The 21,801-nt window shown below is 26.3% G+C and overlaps 2 protein-coding genes across 2 annotated transcripts in view; one reads left to right on the top strand and one right to left on the bottom strand.

Annotated features, from left to right (window-relative positions):
- The window catches only part of LOC122711285 (adenylosuccinate synthetase), a 7,594-nt gene extending 2,252 nt beyond the window's left edge, over window positions 1-5,342 (bottom strand). Inside the window, exons 1-2 of the mRNA XM_043929884.1 lie at window positions 5,082-5,342; window positions 1,070-1,172 (exon numbers count right to left, since the gene is read on the bottom strand). Of these exons, the coding sequence (XP_043785819.1) occupies window positions 1,070-1,172; window positions 5,082-5,264 (286 nt within the window). The 5' untranslated portion in view covers window positions 5,265-5,342. The remainder of the gene's footprint in view (window positions 1-1,069; window positions 1,173-5,081) is intronic.
- A 6,331-nt stretch (window positions 5,343-11,673) lies between these two features.
- Window positions 11,674-16,502, top strand: LOC122710957 (carboxypeptidase B-like). Its single transcript, XM_043929230.1, has 8 exons — window positions 11,674-11,833; window positions 12,169-12,484; window positions 12,628-12,930; window positions 13,251-13,341; window positions 15,362-15,507; window positions 15,734-15,790; window positions 15,871-15,955; window positions 16,045-16,502. Exons 1-8 carry the CDS (start codon window positions 11,751-11,753, stop codon window positions 16,236-16,238), a joined length of 1,275 nt encoding a protein of 424 aa, XP_043785165.1. The 5' UTR covers window positions 11,674-11,750; the 3' UTR covers window positions 16,239-16,502.
- Window positions 16,503-21,801: the final 5,299 nt, after the last annotated feature.

Raw genomic sequence — 21,801 nt, 5'->3', positions numbered from 1 at the left:
AAAAAAAAAAAAAAAAAAAAAAAAAAAAAAAAAAAAAAAATGGAATATTAGAATTAGCAATAAAATTTAAAAGTAGTAAAAAGATATTAATCAAAAATAATATAGATATCAAAAAAAAAATTTTTTTGATAATAAAATGATATAAAATGAATTATCAGTTTACAATTAATAAATGTATAAATTATGTTTAAATATCAAATATTTATAAACAATAAAATCAATTTAAATTCAATATTTTTTTGAGATCTATCCTAATAATATTTTATTTTATCAAATATTAAATAAAATTTTATAATTAAATTAAATAATAAAAGAAAAGAAAACGTTCTTCTCTGTTTTTTTATCTTAAAAAAAAAAAAAAAAAATGTTTTTCAATCTTAAAATACTAACATCACAGACAGTTCCATTAATTAATGTCACAATCACATTTATTACGAAAGAATTATAATAAATAAATAATCCTTTCATATACAAGGTAATAAATTTAGAGGTAATAAATTAAGATGGTATGATTAAATGTTAATATATAATAATCATAAATATTGCTGTATCTTGAGTAATATAATATATATTAATATATATATTAATTTTATCATAATAAATATAGATAGAGATTTTCACGCAATTAAATAAAGCTATATTTATAAGCTAGTTAAAAAAATTCCATTAGGAAAAGATAAATGATTTTAAAAAAATATTTTTCAAATGCAATGAAATCAATTTTAAAATATATTTTCTATATTCTATATTATTTGACATTGAAATCTTTATAAATAACAATTCAAAAAGAAATTAAATAAATCCTCCATTAACTAAAATTATTTATGTACGATAAATCCTTTCGTTAAGAAAATTGATAGTTACGAAAATAAATAATAATTACAGGCATTTAAATTGAATATAATATATTTAAGTTAGAGACCATTACTTTATATTATTATTTCATATATAAACGTGCACTTTCATATTCCAAACACATGGATATTTAATTTTACTTTATTTTTTTTATGTTCAGTCATTCCGTTTTGAAACTTTATTAAGAGCCATCACATAATCGAAAAATAATTACCTATAACCGATGTACATCTAGGATTGATTATTCCACTGGGCAGAAGATGAAAATGGAACTCCGCACCATCTACTACTACAGTATGCCCGGCATTGCTTCCTCCCTGCAAAATTAAAATTCTTCTTTTGCTCCAACATAGGTACTATTTTTTTTATTTTTCTTTACTTTTATTTTATTTCTTTTTTTTTAACATTTTTAACATTTTATTTCAGACAAAAGAAAAAACTGATTAAAATTATTTAAATATCAATTATTTCCAAATAATAATTGTGAAGGAAGAATCAGAAGAATTTTTTTTTCCAAAACGAAAATTTTTCCATATAATTCAATAATATTCTGTACAGTGTATTACTGTTGTAGAAGGCATATATTTAAAAAATGCAAAGTGCTCGTTATTCAATGGTCTCTTTATATCTTTATAGAATATAAAAATATATATTTAGTTTTACCTTTATCTTTATAAATGATATAAATTACAAATAGAAAACAAAAAATGTATATATAAAAATAAATAATAAATAATAATAATGTCAATACAAATTAAATTAAATACAAAATTAATAATATTTAATATATTAGTGAGATATAAAATGATTTTTTTTATATATAATTTCCGTGAAAAATATTCTAGTTAATATTATGTTTTAATTTTTTCATATTGAATTTTGAGAGAGACTTTAATAAATTATTAAAGATAATTATACAAATTTTATATGTTAATTATTATTTTATTTAACAATTATTACTAAGCAGAAATGAAAATGGAATTTTGCTATCAGAAATTTCAAAAATTTTAATGGTAAAACAATAATTATTATTTGTTGAAGATTATTTTTTATTACTCCAAAATTAAACGTAATTTTAAACGAATGTTATACGCAAGACTTTGAATAAATCTTGACAAGGTTGCGTAATTTTCCTCTGTTAACTGTGTAATTGACTCCGCAGTTTACGACATCTACGATTGTTGAAACGTTTTGTCAGAAATGATCAGAATGAATAATATTGTTAGTAATACGTTAAAATATCTCGTTCAAAAATGTCTTTTATCTTTAAGAAACGTGTTACTTAAAGATTATATTTATTAACGAAATTGAATATTTTTATGAATATTTTTTTATTCTATCTATGTTGGAATAGATGTAAGATAAATGTTGAAAATAAATGAAACTGCAAATTAAAAACGGCTATGAGTAATACTTGTGCTAAATCTATCTTTCAGCATATATCTATATAACACGTGTTCTTTTTATGACGTGCAAGTCGAATATTATGAAACAAAAAATGAAATAAAATGGCAATGCCAATTGGCATCATCCATAGTCATATCAACATCACATGTGATGATATACGGGACAATGAACGTGTTAAGATCAATGTTTCCATCTTTAGTTTACAAATATGTATGTAGTTATCAAATAAAATATCTTTTTGTAAAAATGATTATTAATTTAACTTTTAAAAAATAATTATTTTGATTACTAAAAATATCAAATATTGAAAATATAATTTAAAATTAACTAATTGCAATAAAACTTCTTCCAGAAAATATTGAATTAAAAATCTTTTCATTTTTGGAAGCCAAATTATTTTTTGGTTCTTCAATTATTTGATTTCAGTCTTTTTTAGAATTTTATTTTGTTATTAAAAAAAAGAGAAATTCTGAAAAAAATATTATAATGTAAATATATATATGATGATTTTGAAATAAAATAAAAAATTACAAGAAGATAATATTATATATATCGATATTTTACTTTTATAGATTTTTAATGAAAAAATTTTGATTTACTTTGTTGTGATATAAATAAAAAAAATAAGGTTTTACAAAAGTTAAATTTTAATGATTTAAAAAATAAAATATCGCTTATGTTAATATTAACCGATATACATCATTGAGAAATTGAATATTGTATGTCATATACATTATGTCATGTACATATATTTATAGTACATATTTATATCTATATTATATTTATATCTACTATTTAAAAATATTATTAAGACACGATTATTACTAATTTTATAGTATAAATTTGATATTATGTGAATGAAATATGTTTAGCTTGTTGTTTTTAAAATATTTGTTGAATTTATATAATTTATGATACGATAAAAGAGATTATATAGCGATAAAAGAGATTAGCACCATAAGATGGTTTTGAGTTCATTATGAAAAGTATTTTCGAAATATTTATTGTCATTGTTATTACTATTACATGTTGTCTATTTAATATGAATAAATTTTATATTTTTTATATTTACATTAATTTTTTTGCAAAATTGAAAAATCGTATAGAATATTAAAATTAACCTATCGCGTAATTTTGATATTTATAAATACTTTTTAATAAATAATAATTAATTATATTTAATTTTTAATTATTTCATATGATGCTAATTATATATATTGATATAGATTTATTAAAATTATTGTTAAAAAAAAATAAAATTTCAATGGATTAAATTGCGAAAAATAAATAATGTAGTAAATTGCAATTAATTTATAAATTTAATTGTAAATTTAATGATGGAAAAGTTATTCATTAAATTCAAAGATGGAAAAATTATTATTATTATAGATTATAAACAATCCTGAAAATGCAAATTAAATTTAATGAATCATGCTAATTATTATATATATACTTATATATATACTATACGAACAACATATATAATAAAAAAAATAATTTAAATAAATAAATATATTTCTATAAAAATGATAAATAGGTGATTATAAAAACAATATAATGGAATGTGACAAGTATTAAATTACTAAATTAAAACTAATTAAACTTTAATCAATATAATAAAATATAAAAAAAATGATATGTAAATAAAATGAAATGCATAAAATACAAAAATAAAAAAATTATTATCATAATTATAGAATTATATAGAATATATAATGTAAGTAAAATAATAATAATATTATGAAAGCTAAAAATATTTGTATGGAAGCTTTCTAATAATTTTATAAATGTTTTGTAAACGTAATACACACACATATATATATACGTTCATATTCAAGTTTTAAATTTATGCTTTGTTGTAATACAATATTTATCAAATAAAATCATGTAATTTAATATTAGTTTCTAAAAATGTAGTCTAACCTATCAAGAAAAAGAAATGGAATAGTAATATTTAAATCATAATCATTTTATAATTATATTTATATTCATAAAAATAATATATTTGAATTAAAATTTTCACATATATTTGAAAAAATATGATATTCTATCTCTTTAATATTATATTATATGTATCAGTTTTAAAATTTCAATGCCAATTGAAATAGCTTCGTGCGTTATGTAATAATATTATAACATATATTTTTATACATGTATTTATACTTTTATGTATATATTGATTTTTATGCTTATATATCATATAAATCTATATGCTAACAGTTTAAGATTAAAATTATTTGACTTCAAGTCAATCAAAATAGACAAGTTTTAAAAAAAATTGAAAAATATCTTTTTGAATTTTAGAATAAAATAAATTTCTGTGTACATAAATAAATAAATAAATAAATAAATAAATAAATAAATAAAGTTAAAAAATAGAAAAAAAATAGAGATTTTTATTATTGTGAAAAAAATAATATAATATAAAATTTTGATAAATATAGAATAAACTTGTTATAAAAATGAGAAATACGTAATGTATATAAATTAATTTCAAATTTGTATTCCTAAAAAATTATACTCTTTTCAATATTTAAATTAAATTATAAAAACATATAAATTTTTAATTTATTAAAATAAGAAAAGAAACATTTATAGTCACGTGACATATATGTATATAAAAAAATAAGGAGGGAAAGAAGAGAGAGAGAAAGAATGATTGCTACTATTTAAAATAAAATAATAAAAATGGAAAATAAATTAATGAATTAACATTTTACTATAATATAATAAATCTTGTAATTTTAAATATAATTTAAATGTATATTATAAAAAAATTCTGAAAAAAGAAAACGAAAATGAAAAAATGGCGAACTCACCTGACACCTGCAGACGACGTCAGCATCCATAGCAAGCATATCGACGACCTTGCCTTTACCCTCATCGCCCCATTGCGCTCCAAGAACAACAGTAACTTTGGTTGTAGCGTTTGACACACGTTGTTTCTTCCTTGGTGATGCGAGAACGCTGTCCCCATTTGCTTGTTGAACGGAACGTTGCATTTTCGAATGTGAAAATATTGGCAATTTTTCGAGTAATTGCACAAATTACCCGCGCATGTATACACCTCGAAAACTACCGCGCGACTACTAAAACATAGACTTGATTGACTTAAATTTCTTCGACGAATGAAGAGACATCTAGAGGGAAAAATTAAAAATGATAGAAAATTGAATAAATTTATGTAGAATCATAAACAAAATATAAAATAGATCCACTATTTTACAGGAACTTGTATATTCTATGTTCTGAATTACTGATCGAGTACAGATCACAGACAAAGTATAGAATAGATTCAACACCCAATACATTTTTTGTCTTGTATTTCAAGAGCGCTTTTACCATTTTATTATCATTGTCAATGTTATCGATTCCGTTCGATAGAAAGAGAATAAGATTGCAACGTTAATAATGGTTGGAATTGAAACTAAATTTTAATATAAAATTGTAAATTATAAATGTAACAAGTATTCTGTTGTAAAATATCTTGTGGATATGTATGAGATATTGTATTTCATATAATTATTATAAAACAAGTTATTGTGATACTTTCATACTATTATTATATTTCTTAATTACAAGAAAATTACAATTACAATTACAAAGAAAATGTTGTTTTTATAAAACGAGATTAGATTTATTTCTATTCTGAAAATATATTATAAAATTGAAAATGTAATATTTATATTTTTTATATTAAAAATTAAAACATTGTAGTATTAAAAAAGAAAAATATAATAAAAGTATACATAATTGACTCCTGTAAATACATCATTTATGGTCACGCGTTATGAATAATTATAGACAAGAAGAGTAAATACTCCAAGAAAATAAGAATTGACTATCAGCGCCATCTCTTGAATAACCTTCAAAGAATTAATTCTAGAAACTAGATAAATATAAAAGTCAATATATGAAAATATTGGTTAATTTATTTATTAATTTATAAGTAATTTAGATTTATATTAATTGAATCCAAATGAAGAAGTGAAAAAATAATAATATTATTACATAAAATAAGTATATATATTTTTATATATTTTTTATATATTAGTACAAAATATACGTCGTTCTTTGGCACGTCGATTTTGAAACCAAATTTTCACCTGTAATATATGCAGTTATAATTAATTTTTCTCCTTAAAAAAAAATTATGATATTTAAAGATAGAATAATGTTTAAAAAAAATTAATGATTAATATATGAAACATTAAAAATACCCTATTAGGCAGAAGGTTTAAAATATTTGATATCTTCAATACATCTTTTTTTGAAAGATAAGCACTATTTTGAAATTGTTGTTCAAGATAATTTATTTGAAATGATGAAAATGGTATTCGAGGATGAAGACTTGGTTTTCTTCTATTTTTTCCAATTGTTGACTTTCTAGGAACTTTTGGAGGTTTATATCTTGTATATCGAAGCCATTCTAATTCTTTTGTATTTTTCTCGATATTTGATAAATTTGCATAATATTTTTTTTCATCATATTGTTTGGAATTCGTTTCACATTTTTTTTCCATATTTATTTCACTTTTTCGTTTAAAACATTCACTATTGCTTTCACTGAATTTATCATTTCTACACCCACTATTTTTTAGATACATTTTTTCCATAATTTCATATGGTCTTGTTAAATTCAACATAGAATCTTTTTTAATCGACTGAAAATTATTTTTTGTATTTATTTCGACAGTATTAATATTACAATTTGTTATAAAATTCGTTTCATATTTTTCTTTTTGAAAATCAATCTTATATGTTTTTGATACATTAGATAAAGAATATTCTTTACATTGATTATTTTGAAAAAATATGTACGAGTCTGATAAAATACTTTCAATGCTAAAATCCTTCGGTTTTCTAACCGACTTCATGTCGAAACTTCGACTGTGGTTGTTTAATAAAATCCTCTTTATATATGGCTCTCCATTACATGCTACTATGATCACCCCAAATTTTAGCAACTCGTGGCTGTTGAAGCTCGGTTTCGAATTAAACGCATAGTTGAACACACGATGCTATCTTGCCGGTCCAATATAGTATACAGTGACTTTCAACTTAAATTTTTTTTTTTTATATAATATTCTTATAATATCATCTATATATATTTAAAAAATACAAAATGTTTCCAATTTTTATGCATTTTCATAATTTTAAATAAGGAAATTAAATACTAAAATTTATTATCATAAAAATTATGAATATTTTTATTTAAATTTTGAACTTCGAATTGATGAAAAAACTATATAATTGATATTAAGAATTTGTGAATATTAAAAATTTAATAAGTCTTACGAAAAAAAAGGAAGACATAAAATGCAATAAAATAAAATAATGGAAATAAAAAAATGTAAAAGAATTGAAAAATTTAGTTGATAAACACTGTTCGATTGAAAGTACTTGAAAATATCACATAATCCAGAATATATTATCCACCAAATATCGATCCATGTTCTGCTATAACAATGTAATTGATACTCTTGTAGGGAAAGAAGAAAAAAACGAACGAAGCGTATGATTTTGAATAGAGCAGATGCGATACATGAACTTCAATTAGGAGTTATAGCGTATTTTGGATTATCCGATAAGCAGACTAAAGAAAAAAAGTAAATATTTAGACATTTTCATATTATAAAAGTGTAAGATTGTTCAGTTCAACGATATCAAAGAAAATATATTGCAAGAAATTTATATAATTTTTTATATATAAATTAGATTTTTTATAACTTAAAAAATCCATATATTTTTATACATATTTTATACAAATTAAAAGAATATATATATAAACAGATATTTTTTCTTTTTTTTATTATTGATTTCCATATTTCTATTATTATTATTATTATTACCATACATTCTTATTTAAATAACTTTTAAATTAATCTAATACGTTTTTTAAATTCTATCCTATTTGTTAACAAAATTTTTTGTCGATAAGTTAGATAGCGATCATAAAGTTTCCGAAGACAACGCCATCTCGCGTTTGGATACCCGAAGCTTCGACTTGTTATTAGCATAGCAGAATGTGCAAGGAGGTATACGAACTCATAGACAAGAAAAGCAATAGTGTGCAAGAAGGACAGAGACTATCTCCCACCACTTATAAAACGCTGCATGGAAAATTCATTAATTTCTCGTTTCCTACGCATAATTTCTGTACTTTTAAGCTCTCATCTTGTAGCTAGAACTTCACGGAAGTTTCTCATATCAATTTTAACGTGAAATTCTTTTTAATTAATTATTTATTAACGATTAACGCGTTATACGTTTGAATACATCGAAGACGCCATATTGAATATTAATTAATTCCTCGTTTTCTACGCACAATTTCTGTACTTTTAAGCTCTCATCTTGTAGCTAGAACTTCACGGAAGTTTCTCGTATCAATTTTAACGTGAAATTCTTTTTAAATAATCATTTATTAACGATTAACGCATCATACGTTTTAATACATTGAAGACGCCATATTGAATATTAATTAATTCCTCGTTTTTTACGCATAATTTCTGTACTTTTAAGCATTCATCTTGTTGCTAGAACTTCACGGAAGTTTCTTAAATCAATTTTAACATAAAATTCTTTTTAATTAAGTATTTATTAACGATTAACGCGTTATACGTGTTAATATATCGAAGACGCCATATTGAAAATTAATTAATTTCTCGTTTTCTACGCACAATTTCTGTACTTTTAAGCTCTCATCTTGTAGCTAGAACTTCACGGAAGTTTCTCGTATCAATTTTAACGTGAAATTCTTTTTGATTAATTATTTATTAACGATTAACCCGTCATACGTTTTAATATATCGAAGTCGCAACATTAATAATTAATTAATTCTTCCTTTTCTACGCACAATTTCTGTACTTTTAAGCTCTCATCTTGTAGCTAGAACTCTACAGAAGTTTCTTATATCAATTTTAACGTAAAATTATTTTTAATTAATAATTTATTAACAATTATTATATATTATGTCTCAATCAAATTTCCATTTTGTAATCTAATAATAAATTATCAATTTATTTATTTAATTTCTATGTAAAATTATATATAAAATATGTACATGAAATTAGAAGAGGAAATAATATTTAATACGTATGATCATATTTAGAAATAAATCTTATAATAAAAAATTTTATACGATTTTATATGATGTATTAATCATTAATAAATAATGAATTAAAAGGAATTTTACGTTAAAATTGATATAAGAAGCTTGCTTAAAGTTCTAATTACAAGATAAAAACTTAAAAGTATAGAAATTTTGCGTAGAAAAGGAAGAATTAATTAATTATTAATGTTGCGATTTCGATATATTAAAACGTATGACGCGTTAATCGTTAATAAATGATTAATTAAAAAGAATTTCACGTTAAAATTGATACGAGAAACTTCCGTGAAGTTCTAGCTACAAGATGAGAGCTTAAAAGTACAGAAATTGTGCGTAGAAAAGGAAGAATTAATTAATTATTAATGTTGCGACTTCGATATATTAAAACGTATGACGCGTTAATCGTTAATAAATAATTAATTAAAAAGAATTTCACGTTAAAATTGATACGAGAAACTTCCGTGAAGTTCTAGCTACAAGATGAGAGCTTAAAAGTACAGAAATTGTGTGTAGAAAACGAGGAATTAATTAATATTCAATATGGCGTCTTCGATGTATTCAAACGTATAACGCGTTAATCGTTAATAAATAATTAATTAAAAAGAATTTCACATTAAAATTGATATGGGAAACTTCCATGAAGTTCTAGCTACAAGATGAGAGCTTAAAAGTGCAAAAATTTTGCGTAGGAAACGAGAAATTAATGAATTTTCCATGTAGCGTTTTATAAGTGGTGGGAGATAGTCTCTGTCCTTCTTGCACACTATTGCTTTTCTTGTCTATGAGTTCGTATACCTCCTTGCACATTCTGCTATGCTAATAACAAGTCGAAGCTTCGGGTATCCAAACGCGAGATGGCGTTGTCTTCGGAAACTTTATGATCGTTGTCTATCTTACCGACAGAAATCTATTTTAAAAATTTAATTCATATTAAAAAAAAAATACATTAGATTAATATATTATTATAATTTTTAAATTTAATCATAAATTGTATAATAATATTTAATAATAGAGTAAAAAAGAATAATAAAACAAGTAAAAAAAAAATCTATATGATTTATATAGATTTTTATATAAAATAATATGTAAATATATATTATATATTATATAATTTATATATAAATTAATTTTTTTATATGTGACAAAGAATCAATATATTTTTATATATATTTTATATATAAATTATGTTTTTTACAAAATTATACTGTTATGGAATCAACATATTTTTATTTTAACCATTTTTGTCCATCAAAAAATTAAAAAAAATCTCTTTAAAGGAATGGTAAATTAGAATAAAAATTGAGATTCTGTGTGATCTCTTGAGTATTTTTAAGTTGATTCTTTGATGATTTTTAATACTTAAGAGATGGCGTTATCGATCAATTCTTATTGTATTTAATCTTCTATTCGTTTTTGTTATTTATTTATTATTTATTTCTGCTATTATACTCTGATTATCTATATTTGATCCTATAATGAGTTTTTAATTAATTCAAAATCACAGATGATATTTTAATTCGGATATAATTTAATTTCTATATCATTTAATTTATTGATAAATTGTATATGAAATACATACTTACATATTTTTAATAGTCTACTTAATCTAGATCAAGACTTTAATCAAGGTATAGGAATAAATTTAAAAGTTCGATGAATGAAATTGATAATATTAAATTGTTATTTTGTTCAAATGTTAAACCATTTAAATTTAAGTTAGATTTTTCTATTACTTTAATTATTTATTTCTTCTAATTTATTTCTTCGAGTTTATATTAATTTGAGTATGAAATAAGTTGCTATATATAATAAAAATTGAGATTTATTGAGATCTAGTTTTATGCTTTTGAAGAAAATTTGTAAAAGTTAAAACTATTTTAATCAATTGATCTAAATAGATTAGTAACTTAAGCTTATAGAAATAATGAACGAAACAATATTTCATCGTTCCAATTAATAAAATAAAAATTCTATAATGATATATTGTACATATATATCAAATTAATCAGAGATAATATATGTAACGTTATCGATACATCGTTTTTATCGTCACAAAATAAATCATGTACCACGTAACGTTATCTAGCGTTTTCAAATTCAAAATGAATTTTCAAATCATTCATTTTATAATTAAAATTTCAATTAACACTATCTGCTGTGATAAAAATTTCTTTCGTCTTATCTCGCTTTCTACTGCGATTTAATAACAATTTCTCGAGAATACTTTTTGCGATCAGAATCTCTTCAGTTAAATATGATGACGTTTCGAGAGCGATCCGATATCGTATGATATAAATGGTTGATTAGTTTGCGCAGATAGGATACGATATATAAAACTCGAGAAGTGGCGAGATATCTCTAATTGAAAGTAGCCAACATGCGTGTCTTCTTCTTGATCGCGACAATTTTTGTCGCGACTGCACTGGCCGTCGACAATGAATTTTTGCCTTCTTTACGGGGGTGCGTTTTGTCTTTATAATATTTTCTTTTCCTCGATAACACGTTACGCGTGATCACGTTATTTATTATCATTTTCAAATCGCAAGAAAATCGGGAAAACATAATTATTTAGAACAATTTCTGAACAAAATATTAATTCTTTGTATAGTTTTTACAATTTTACAATTTTTATCGAATAAATCTATCTCTTCTCTGTATTCTTTGAAATATTTCTAAATTTAAGCAGAAAAAAGGCTGAAAAATAAATGATATCGTTCAAAATGATTTTGTTTTGTCGAGTCAATTACATGAATTATATTCATTATTGATAAATCAAAAGAATGAAAAATTTACAGAATGCAGAGTATCTCCATTTCGTACCAGACACCCGAACAATTTTCCTTCCTGAAAAATTTCATGGATACGCCCGGATTCGACTTTGTGAGAACCACCTCCGACTTGGTTGACGTTCTAGTGACAGGTGACAAGGTGGAATGGTTCAAACAACTCCTCAACGAGGAAAATATGGATTACACCGTCATGATCGAGGATGTCGACGAAATAGTGACCGAGGAATACATAACGCAGGAAGTGGAGCGCAGGCTGAAATCAAGAATTCAAGATTACGCTTCCGGGCGATTGAGCTTCACTTATTATCCCAAATATAACGAGGCAAGTGAAAGAGAAAATTTTTAAAAGAGATTTAAAGAGAAAAAAAATCTCGCTTTTCTTTTTTTTTTTTTTTTTTTTTTTAAAAAAAGAATATATCATCGTTTAAAAAAAATTGATTAGAAATACGTCGGTTGAAATTACAGGTAAACGAATACTTGGACTATTTGACAAAGGCGTACAGTAACGTAGCCTCGTTAATCACCATAGGTAATTCATACGAGGGGCGAGTGATGAAAGTTTTAAAATTGTCAACCGGTGGCAAGAATAAACCCGCCATATTCATCGACGGTGGAATTCATGCCAGGGAATGGATCGCGCCCGCGACAGTCCTTTACATGGTGGATTTAATGCTGTCTAGTCACAAAGATCTGTTGAACAAAGTTGACTGGTACGTTCTACCAGTTTTAAACCCCGATGGCTACGAATTCACGCACACCAAATCTGCGGTAATGAAAATTAATTGATATATAAATTCGATTATTTCGTTAACACATTTAATGCGGCGTGAATAATTTTTAAAAGTAAGTATAAAAAAATAGGACGCGACGAATTCATGGAAATCCAAACGCATTCGTGTTAAATACATTTGTGAGAAAAAAAAAAAGCATTGGATATAATGGATATTGGATAAATACTTTTTTAATTTTTCCATAATTTTTTGAAAGAAAATTCATGAATACGATCAAGAAAATCTTTGTGCGTACGTCATCCGCATTGAATGTGTTAAATTTTGCTCGAGGATATTTTAATGTAAAATATAATTTAGAATCGATTGTGGAGGAAAACGAGATCCCCGAATTCAGGCTCGACCTGTAGAGGCGTCGATGGAAACCGAAATTACGATATGGGATGGATGGGTAAGTATCAATTTTTGTTTATTACTTGTAATTAATTTTTATTTTTCATATGATTTTTCGTAAAACAGATAATTCTTAACAGAGAATTTCTTTTTTTTTTTTTCGCATATTGAATTTTTCACTATAGATAAAACAATTTGGAAATCAAACAATAAAATATCCAGACTGATATTTTTTAAACTCGTATTATCGTTTCAGCTTAAACTTTAACTATAAATATTTGGCGAAGATACGTCAAAGATACAAAGAGCTTTTACAAAATTGAAATCGATAAATATATATATAGAATCGTAAAATATATCGGATGATTCTTACCTTGATTAAAAAATTTTAAAACACGTTATGTTTATTGATATTATCTCGATACGAAATTTCTTAACGTAGATTATATCTTACAAGAAATCATAAATGAAGGATCAAACTCTTGATAATTTGATAATTTGATCGATCAGTATAACGATTGATTAAAAACTCAAATTCAAATAATCGTACGTTTCTCGTTATCAAGTGATAATTTTCGATGAATTAGGTCAATTAATATTTGTACGATAAGGATATACATCATGCTCGATTCTAATATTTCTAAAAAAGAAATATTTCGTATATTTTTCCGATTAACGAAATGATTCTTGTTACTTTAAAAACAAAAAAAAAAATGAAAAATTTTGAAAATTCATTTCTAATATGGCCAGGAATCCGTATTACGTCACAGTCGACTATTTCTCTCTGTAACTTCCGTTTGAAGAGCAATTGTCCATCCATTTTCACCGAAGTTATGATTGAGCGTGGCAAAAACTTGCTCGTTACCGACGTGGTCGTTACTTCTCTAGTCCTCTTCATTTGACACGTTGACTTTTGAGATGTCTCGAGTTATTCCGTGACGTGAATTTCCTCGAGCTAACAATCCCTCACCGTTCATTTTCTCGAAACGATTTTGGAGTATCGGGTTTACAATCGGAATTGGAAAAAGCAGATGAAGATGATCACAATAGCATAGAACTGTTTCACAGAAAAAGCAAAGTTAAATCGAGCAAGATTTTAAATTTACTAGAGCAAGCAAATGATTATCCTTGATTCTTTATTAAATTGAAAATTCCATTAATTTCGGAATTCAATTCAATCTTTGATTGTTTTCTTGTTTTTAGAGGAAGGAACGAAAAATTTTGTAAAATTTTTTCGATATTTCAGAATTCAAAAAAGAACAAAATACATTATATATATTATGAATCGATTATTACTTCTTTTTTTTTTTTTATTTCGTTAAAATCGATCATTCATCACAAAGAAGGTAATGACACGAATCTAAATCTTATCCAAGTGCCAGATTACATTTCGATTTCAAAGAAATTAACACCAGCCAAAAGCATTTTTGCCTGGTTAATAACAATTAGCAGGATCGAGAAATTATTTCAGAGATTCATTTTAGTTTTTAATTTTCCTCATTAGCCGAATTTCAACCCGAAAATAAATTCGTGAAATGCGCCCACTATGGTTTATATATATATATAGAAAGAGTCGCTAAATTGAAATACCTCTAATTCGTCCCGCTATTTGAAAGTTGGCTGAAAATTCGTGGCAGCACTTTCTCGTATTAAACTTTCTCGCGAGGAAATTCGACGCGTGTGTTTCAAAAAAATTCTTCATCGTACCATCCTCCTCGAATGATTGCTCGTTTTCATCTGTTGCAATTTTCGCTTTATCTCATTATACGAAACCAGCTACATTTTTTCTTTCCATTTACAAATCAAATTTTTCGATTATTAATCCCTTAATTTCACTATTGACTATTAATATTGTGTTTATCACGCATCGAGTTAAAATTCTTCTTTGATCAAATTCTAATACATCATTATCATTTCAATTATATTTTACTTTCTATTTTCTTGCCAATTTTATTACATAATTTTCATTTCTCCTTATCGAATAATTATCTTCTCATTAATTTTGTGCAAACATGATTTGAAAAGTTAATCTCGTTATTACATGAATAATTGAAATAAAAATAACCATTTATTCTCAGAGATTGGTGCGTCTAACAATCCATGCAGCGAAACGTATGCTGGCCCTAAAGCATTCTCCGAAGTAGAGAATCAACATCTGAGAGATTTTATTCTGGCACGAAAGGGACAGTTCAAGGCTTACCTCACTTTCCACTCTTACGGCCAGGTAAATCCAAGGTTAAATTTTAATCGAAAACGAATTCAAAAGAGAATGTTGATTTAATTTTTCTTCGACATTTCGATCGAATTGGAAAATCGAATGTAACTAATTCTCTCTGGCTCTCTCTGCTCGCTCTGTATTCATAAATTTATACAATCGGAGAAAAATTATTTCATCGTTCTAACAATTATAAAAAGTATAATAAAATATTAAAAATATTATTTTTTCCAAGTACATCCTATATCCTTGGGGCTTCACATCTCAAGTACCTCCTAACGAACCAGAATTGGTAAGTTAATATTTCCAATATTACCACAAATAATGATAAATACTAAGTGCAAATATTATTTTACCATTATTGTTTTCCAGCGTAATCTTGCCAGCAGTTGCGCAAAGGCAATCGCTAAATCTCGTAAAACCCAATACACTTATGGCACCTCTGCTAATCACCTGTGTGAGTAATATTTTCAGAAATTTTTTTTGATCCTCTATATATCATTCAATTTAATACAATTTAATATTAATTTCACGCGAATTGAACAGATCCGGCTGGTGGTGGTAGCGATGATTGGGCTATGGGCAAAGCAGGAATCAATTTGTCGTACACTTTCGAATTACCCGGTGGAAATTACGGATTTCTGTTACCTGCATCTGAGATCAAAGCTGTGGGCACCGAGACGTTCGAGGCTATCAAACAGATTCACCAATACGTCACCTCGAAATACGCTTCTCGTTAAATAATCGTGTAATAATCTGGATCATATCGCGTTATAAACAAGCAAACTATCGCCCAATCCTTTATATCGATTATTCGTATCACGACGAGCAATACAAATCTCAGGATAAATTGAAGTTTAAATAATAATTTCCATTTTGTATTAAAATCGATGCGATTGATGATAATGTGTAATGTAATTTTTTCATTATAAACTTATTCGACTGAAATTTTTATTCAAATTCAGAATTATACAAATTTAAATAAAAAGAAAGATAAATTTAAATTCATTGATTTTTTTTTTTTACATTATCCTTTGTACAGTATATAATTAAGGAATTACAAATTGCTTATTTCAAGTATTTCATTTTTTCAAATTTCATTCAAAATGTAAAATTATTTTTAAATAGAAAGACAGATAAATTTAAATTAGACACATGAATGAAATTTCCAATTCTTTCGCAATTTCGAGATATTTCGATTAATACAAAATTAAAATTACCGATTACTACCAATCAAAACGACTCTTCTAATCCATACTATAATACCAGAGCCAGATACGAAGAGCCAGGCCAAGCTAAGTAAGTTTAAGTCCGCGAAATCAGTAGTACAAAACCAACTCGAGCGAACAGGAACCGTAGTCAACAGTGCTGCCAATTACTCGTAATCTACAAAAGCCACTAGCCAGGCAAGAAAGGCAGGAAAGCCGCATCCAGTGTTCCCATAACAATAATTGCTCGTTTAGGTTTCTCTCAAGTCTCTCGTTGACCCACAATGCGCTTATGATCCCATAAAGAAAAAAAAAAAAAAAAAAAAAAAAGAGAAGAAAGGAAAAAAGAAAGAAAAATAAAAAGAAAAAGAAAGAAAAAATTCGGTCGAGAACCGACGTTTACATTTACGATTAAAAGATGAAAAATTCATGGTTAAAAGCGCGTGTTTCTCTCCCTGTTAGCTCTTCATCCGTGAAACGAAATAGTCATTGTTCGGTGTCGTGTACAACCCCCTTTCTGCATCCACTTTCAGTTTTTTTCCCGCGTTTTTAGGTGGCCACTGCGCGAAACCGAGAGTGGCCTGAAGGGAAAACAGAAGAGAGGCGGATGCTGAAGGATTTGGTCGGGCTGAAGTGGAACACTTAGCGCGTAGAGCCGGCCTTGTATCGTGCCCAAGCTCCTTTTCTCTTATTCCTACCCTGGCTGGTCTCGTGTTCGGTCTAATTGGAGAAACAACAGACTCATTACCAACAGGCTCGAGCACAGACGAGAGCTCATTTCGACGGCTGAGGGCACTGGGTCGTGAAATTTTTCTATAACGAGCCACTCTCGTGGCCGTGTCCAAATCTGGGGCCTTCACGTTTCTTGGAATCAAAAGGTGATCGATGCGACCTTCCAGTCTAATCACAAACTATTTTTGGATTGGATTATTTTTTCTAATTTCGATTTTTTCGAGTAATTGGTTTGGAGACAATTTTGAAGGCATGAATTTTTATTTTTATAATTGTATATCGTTTCGTAAAAAATGTGGAAATTTTTATTTTTCTCTTTGACGATCGATGTTAGATTCGAAGAAAAGAAACAAGAGAGGTTGTTTGAATTTGTATTCCTTTCGGAAGATAGCTTCTGATATATATTTTTTTTACTTTCTTATGAGATTAATTAATAGCTTATTACGCGTTACTTCTTTGATCGAACGATATCGAAATGTTATCTGTAATAATGTCTGTCAAGTAAGGTTTAAATAAAGATTAAAGCTTGGATGAGGATAAGTGTTATCTTGAGAGGTACGAGATTGATGAGGTTGAAGAAATCGTGATGGATCGGTTGATTTTATCAGCGGCAATTGCAGTTTGTGTTTGCTAATTAGTCATGAAGAAATTAATATATATAAATATTGGCACAACTTAAAAAATTATTTCGATGATCTCGTGTGATTTTATTTGATTTTTCCAGTTCAGAGTACAGAAAGAGTCAAAAAAATCATCGTATTCAATCAATCATCGAGCCCATTAAAAGACTTAACGTATTTTTTTTATTCAGATGATAATGATCCATAAAACATTGTTCATATATATATAATATATATATATGTATTTATAGGACTATGAACAAATAACTCTCGTTTCTAAGATCTAGTCGTTAACTTAACATAGATAAATGTATCCTTCTTTTTTTTTTCCCCTCCATTTTTGGTTTCTCTTACGAAGAAAAAAAACGCAGGAAGAAAAGCGGCCGAGTTTTCGAAGTTCTCTCTCCCCCCTCCTTTCCTTTTTTTTTATTAAGAACAAAATCGATCGACATTATAATTTTTCTTCATTCTTTTATCAGCTGATGACGATTTTCTTTCTCTCTTTCTCTTTCACTCCCTCCCTTTCTCTCTCTCTCTCTCTCTCTCTCTCTCTCTCTGCCTTTCACACTCGTAGTCATTTTATTTTTTTTTCTCTTTTTTTTACGGATATAGTCGGTGAATACGGATAAACTATATAGACCACTCTTTAATAAATGATTAAGGTAGCTTAATCTACACATCGCTAAGGGTAACGCATCTCCTCGTCAATTTAAGAATCCAGCTTGTCATCTTATCACGATCAGTGCTTCTTTTGTGGTTGCAATGCAAATTTTGCAATGTAATGTGATATGATTGAAAATTCGTCGAACCACGATATCTAGTAATTTAATCTCTCTCGTACACATTACTGTATTAAAATTAAATTAATTATTCTTAATTGAAAAAAAAAAAAATTCGTCTACTTGAGATAATTACGAGAGTAGAATTAATTCAAGAAATAATCGTTTTTTTTCTTCTTCTTCAAATTATCAACGTGACACAAACATAGCGATGATTATCCGAAGTTGATAACTTTGTAATTGTAAGATAAGAAAACTGTGAAGAATTTTTATCGAATCACTTACGTACGTATTAAAAAAAAAAAAAAAATTATCTTGAATAAAGAAACGCAATATACTCTTGTTCTAATGTTTACAATGCGATCTAAAAACAAAGAAGTTTCCTCTTAAGTAATTTAAAAAAAAATCGATCGAACGTTATATAACATTTTTATAATGGATAATTACACGAGAGAGAGAGAAAAAAAAACAAGCTTTATACACGTTAACATTAAAATTTTCACGTAGAAACAAGAGAGACCATTGATTTTGATTTCTATCGTTCTAGGGCTGTCGAACTTATCCGCAACTCTCTTCCTTGATCGTGTTTGCACGATTACAATGGAATCACGTGAAAAATATCCCTGCTCCAAATGCAAACAAATCTCACGCGTTCTTCTAAAGACAGACCGTATCATTACTGTTCGAATATTCAAAATGTATATGCGAATATGTATATCATTAAATAATGGCAATGATAATAGTAATAATAATAATAATAATAATAATAATAATAAATAATAATAATAATAATGATAATAATAATAATAACAATAACAATAATAATAATAATAATAATAATAGCAATAATAATAATAATAATGACCCGTATAAATGGTACAAATACACATAATCAATGTTGCCTGCATCGTATCGATAATACGTAAATAATTCATTATTGATACGACGCGCATGGTGATCCTGACGCGATTCATCATACTTATGCATTCCATCCGGCTATTTCATCCCAATTCTATTACAATAATTATATTACAATTATTATAATAATAGATACACGTAATTAATTATGTAAATAATATATATATATATATGTATGTAATATATATACGCCTACGATAATAAATATATGCATAGAGAAATTTGCAGAGCATATGTGTGAAACCCGCGTATCCTTATAAAATATAAATATAATGAAAACGTTTCTTAATCTTTACAAGCCAAGTCTGTTGATACCTTGAAACCACACCACAAGTACATCTTATGAAACAGCCAATGGAATATTTCTATTATTGAAGAATTCTTTGATTTATTTCCCCTCTTTGTTCTATGTTCACTCATCATCATCAACAATTATTTTACACGTTTATTCGATTGAACGTTCAGTAATGGTGTCTTAGATTCATCTTGGAGATTGTTGTTTCAAGGTAAACGAATATCGATCATGCCATTATACGTATCCTATCATCGGCCTCGGTAGATGCGTTATAATTAACCAAAATCCATACACGTTTCTTTACAGATTCGTTATATACTACATATACGAGAGAGAAATAGAATTCTGCACGAAATCTGAAACGACACGCACGGATATTCGCAGCCCTAGTATCTTCTTCTCTCTTTTTAATCAAACAACATCGATCGTTGTGAATCGAGTCGAAGCATTTCTTATTATTTCGGTGTGTCCAGGATATATCAGCTGGATATTTAGAGTGATAGCATTTTACGACGTACAACGTATAATGATACCTATAAAGTTCATTCCATTTTTCGTTGCAAGTACACGTCCATTTTTATTCGTTCACCGATTTATTCCAATAAAATTGAAAACAATCGATGAAACAAAGATGAAATAAATATATATATATACATATTTGATTGAAATTATAAGTAAGTTTTAATCGTAAGTTTTTTTTTCCTTTCATTTGAACTACGCATAATGAAAGGAAGAATCTGTAACTTTAGAATACGTTTGATTAATAATATAGAATTATTTGACGAATAATATAGAATTTTTGGAAAATTTATACACGATAAATTAACAATGAAATGTATGAAAAATTTTCCCTTGTTACATAATTCCCTTGTATAATTTAATTCGATGCCTTTATTTATTTTAAATTTAAATAACTTAAAAAACTATGTATTTTACATAAATGACGCTTGATAAAATTTTAATCCTTTTTTAAAAACGGCATCGAATCAATTTACACATCTGGTACAACTACGCGTGAAAAATATTGAATTTGATAAAACAAAATAACTCGTTGCCGTATACGTAAATAAATTAACACAAACAATCATATACATATATAGATACTTTTAAATATCTAATAATCTCTTTCAGAATATACATATGGATACAATTGATTCATCAAAGAACGATATTCATCACATGTTTCTCGTACACGTTTTTTTTTTTCTACCACAAAGAAATAAAATTATTCTCAATGAACGTGCAATCACGATACATCGAATATCATCAACGATAATCGTATCCAACACGTGTCCAACGATACCATTATCCTTTGCACGTCGCCTTTGCTCACGACGCGACGGAACCATTTTTTATACCAATAATAAAACCGTTAAGTAGATTTCTCGTTCCTCTAATCAATTATACTAAATTGGACGATGCTTGCCTCTGTTCGTTCTCGCCGGAGAAAAAAGAAACCGCATTCACACACGTTCTCATCAAAAATACACGTTTGATATGCTAACCGTATATCTCTTTCCTCGCGATTTAATAAACCCACACTTTTTTTTTTTCTGTCGTGTGTATTCTCTCTTTTTTTTTTTTTTTCTTCCCCATTCTACCGTTCACTGTCCACTCTACAAAATCAAACTTCTCGAATATTATTGATGGATCTTATTTGTTATCGTGGAAATTACAATAGAATTTCTTCTTCTCTTTCATCTTCTATTTTTTTTTATTTTTTTTTTTCTTTCCTTTTTTTTTTTTTTTTA

Source organism: Apis laboriosa, unplaced genomic scaffold (genome assembly GCF_014066325.1).
Source record: "Apis laboriosa isolate Shangri-la unplaced genomic scaffold, ASM1406632v1 scaffold16_cov148, whole genome shotgun sequence".
NCBI lineage: Eukaryota > Metazoa > Arthropoda > Insecta > Hymenoptera > Apidae > Apis > Apis laboriosa.
Note: the sequence above shows the minus strand (reverse complement) of the source record. Positions and strands in the feature narration are given on the sequence as shown.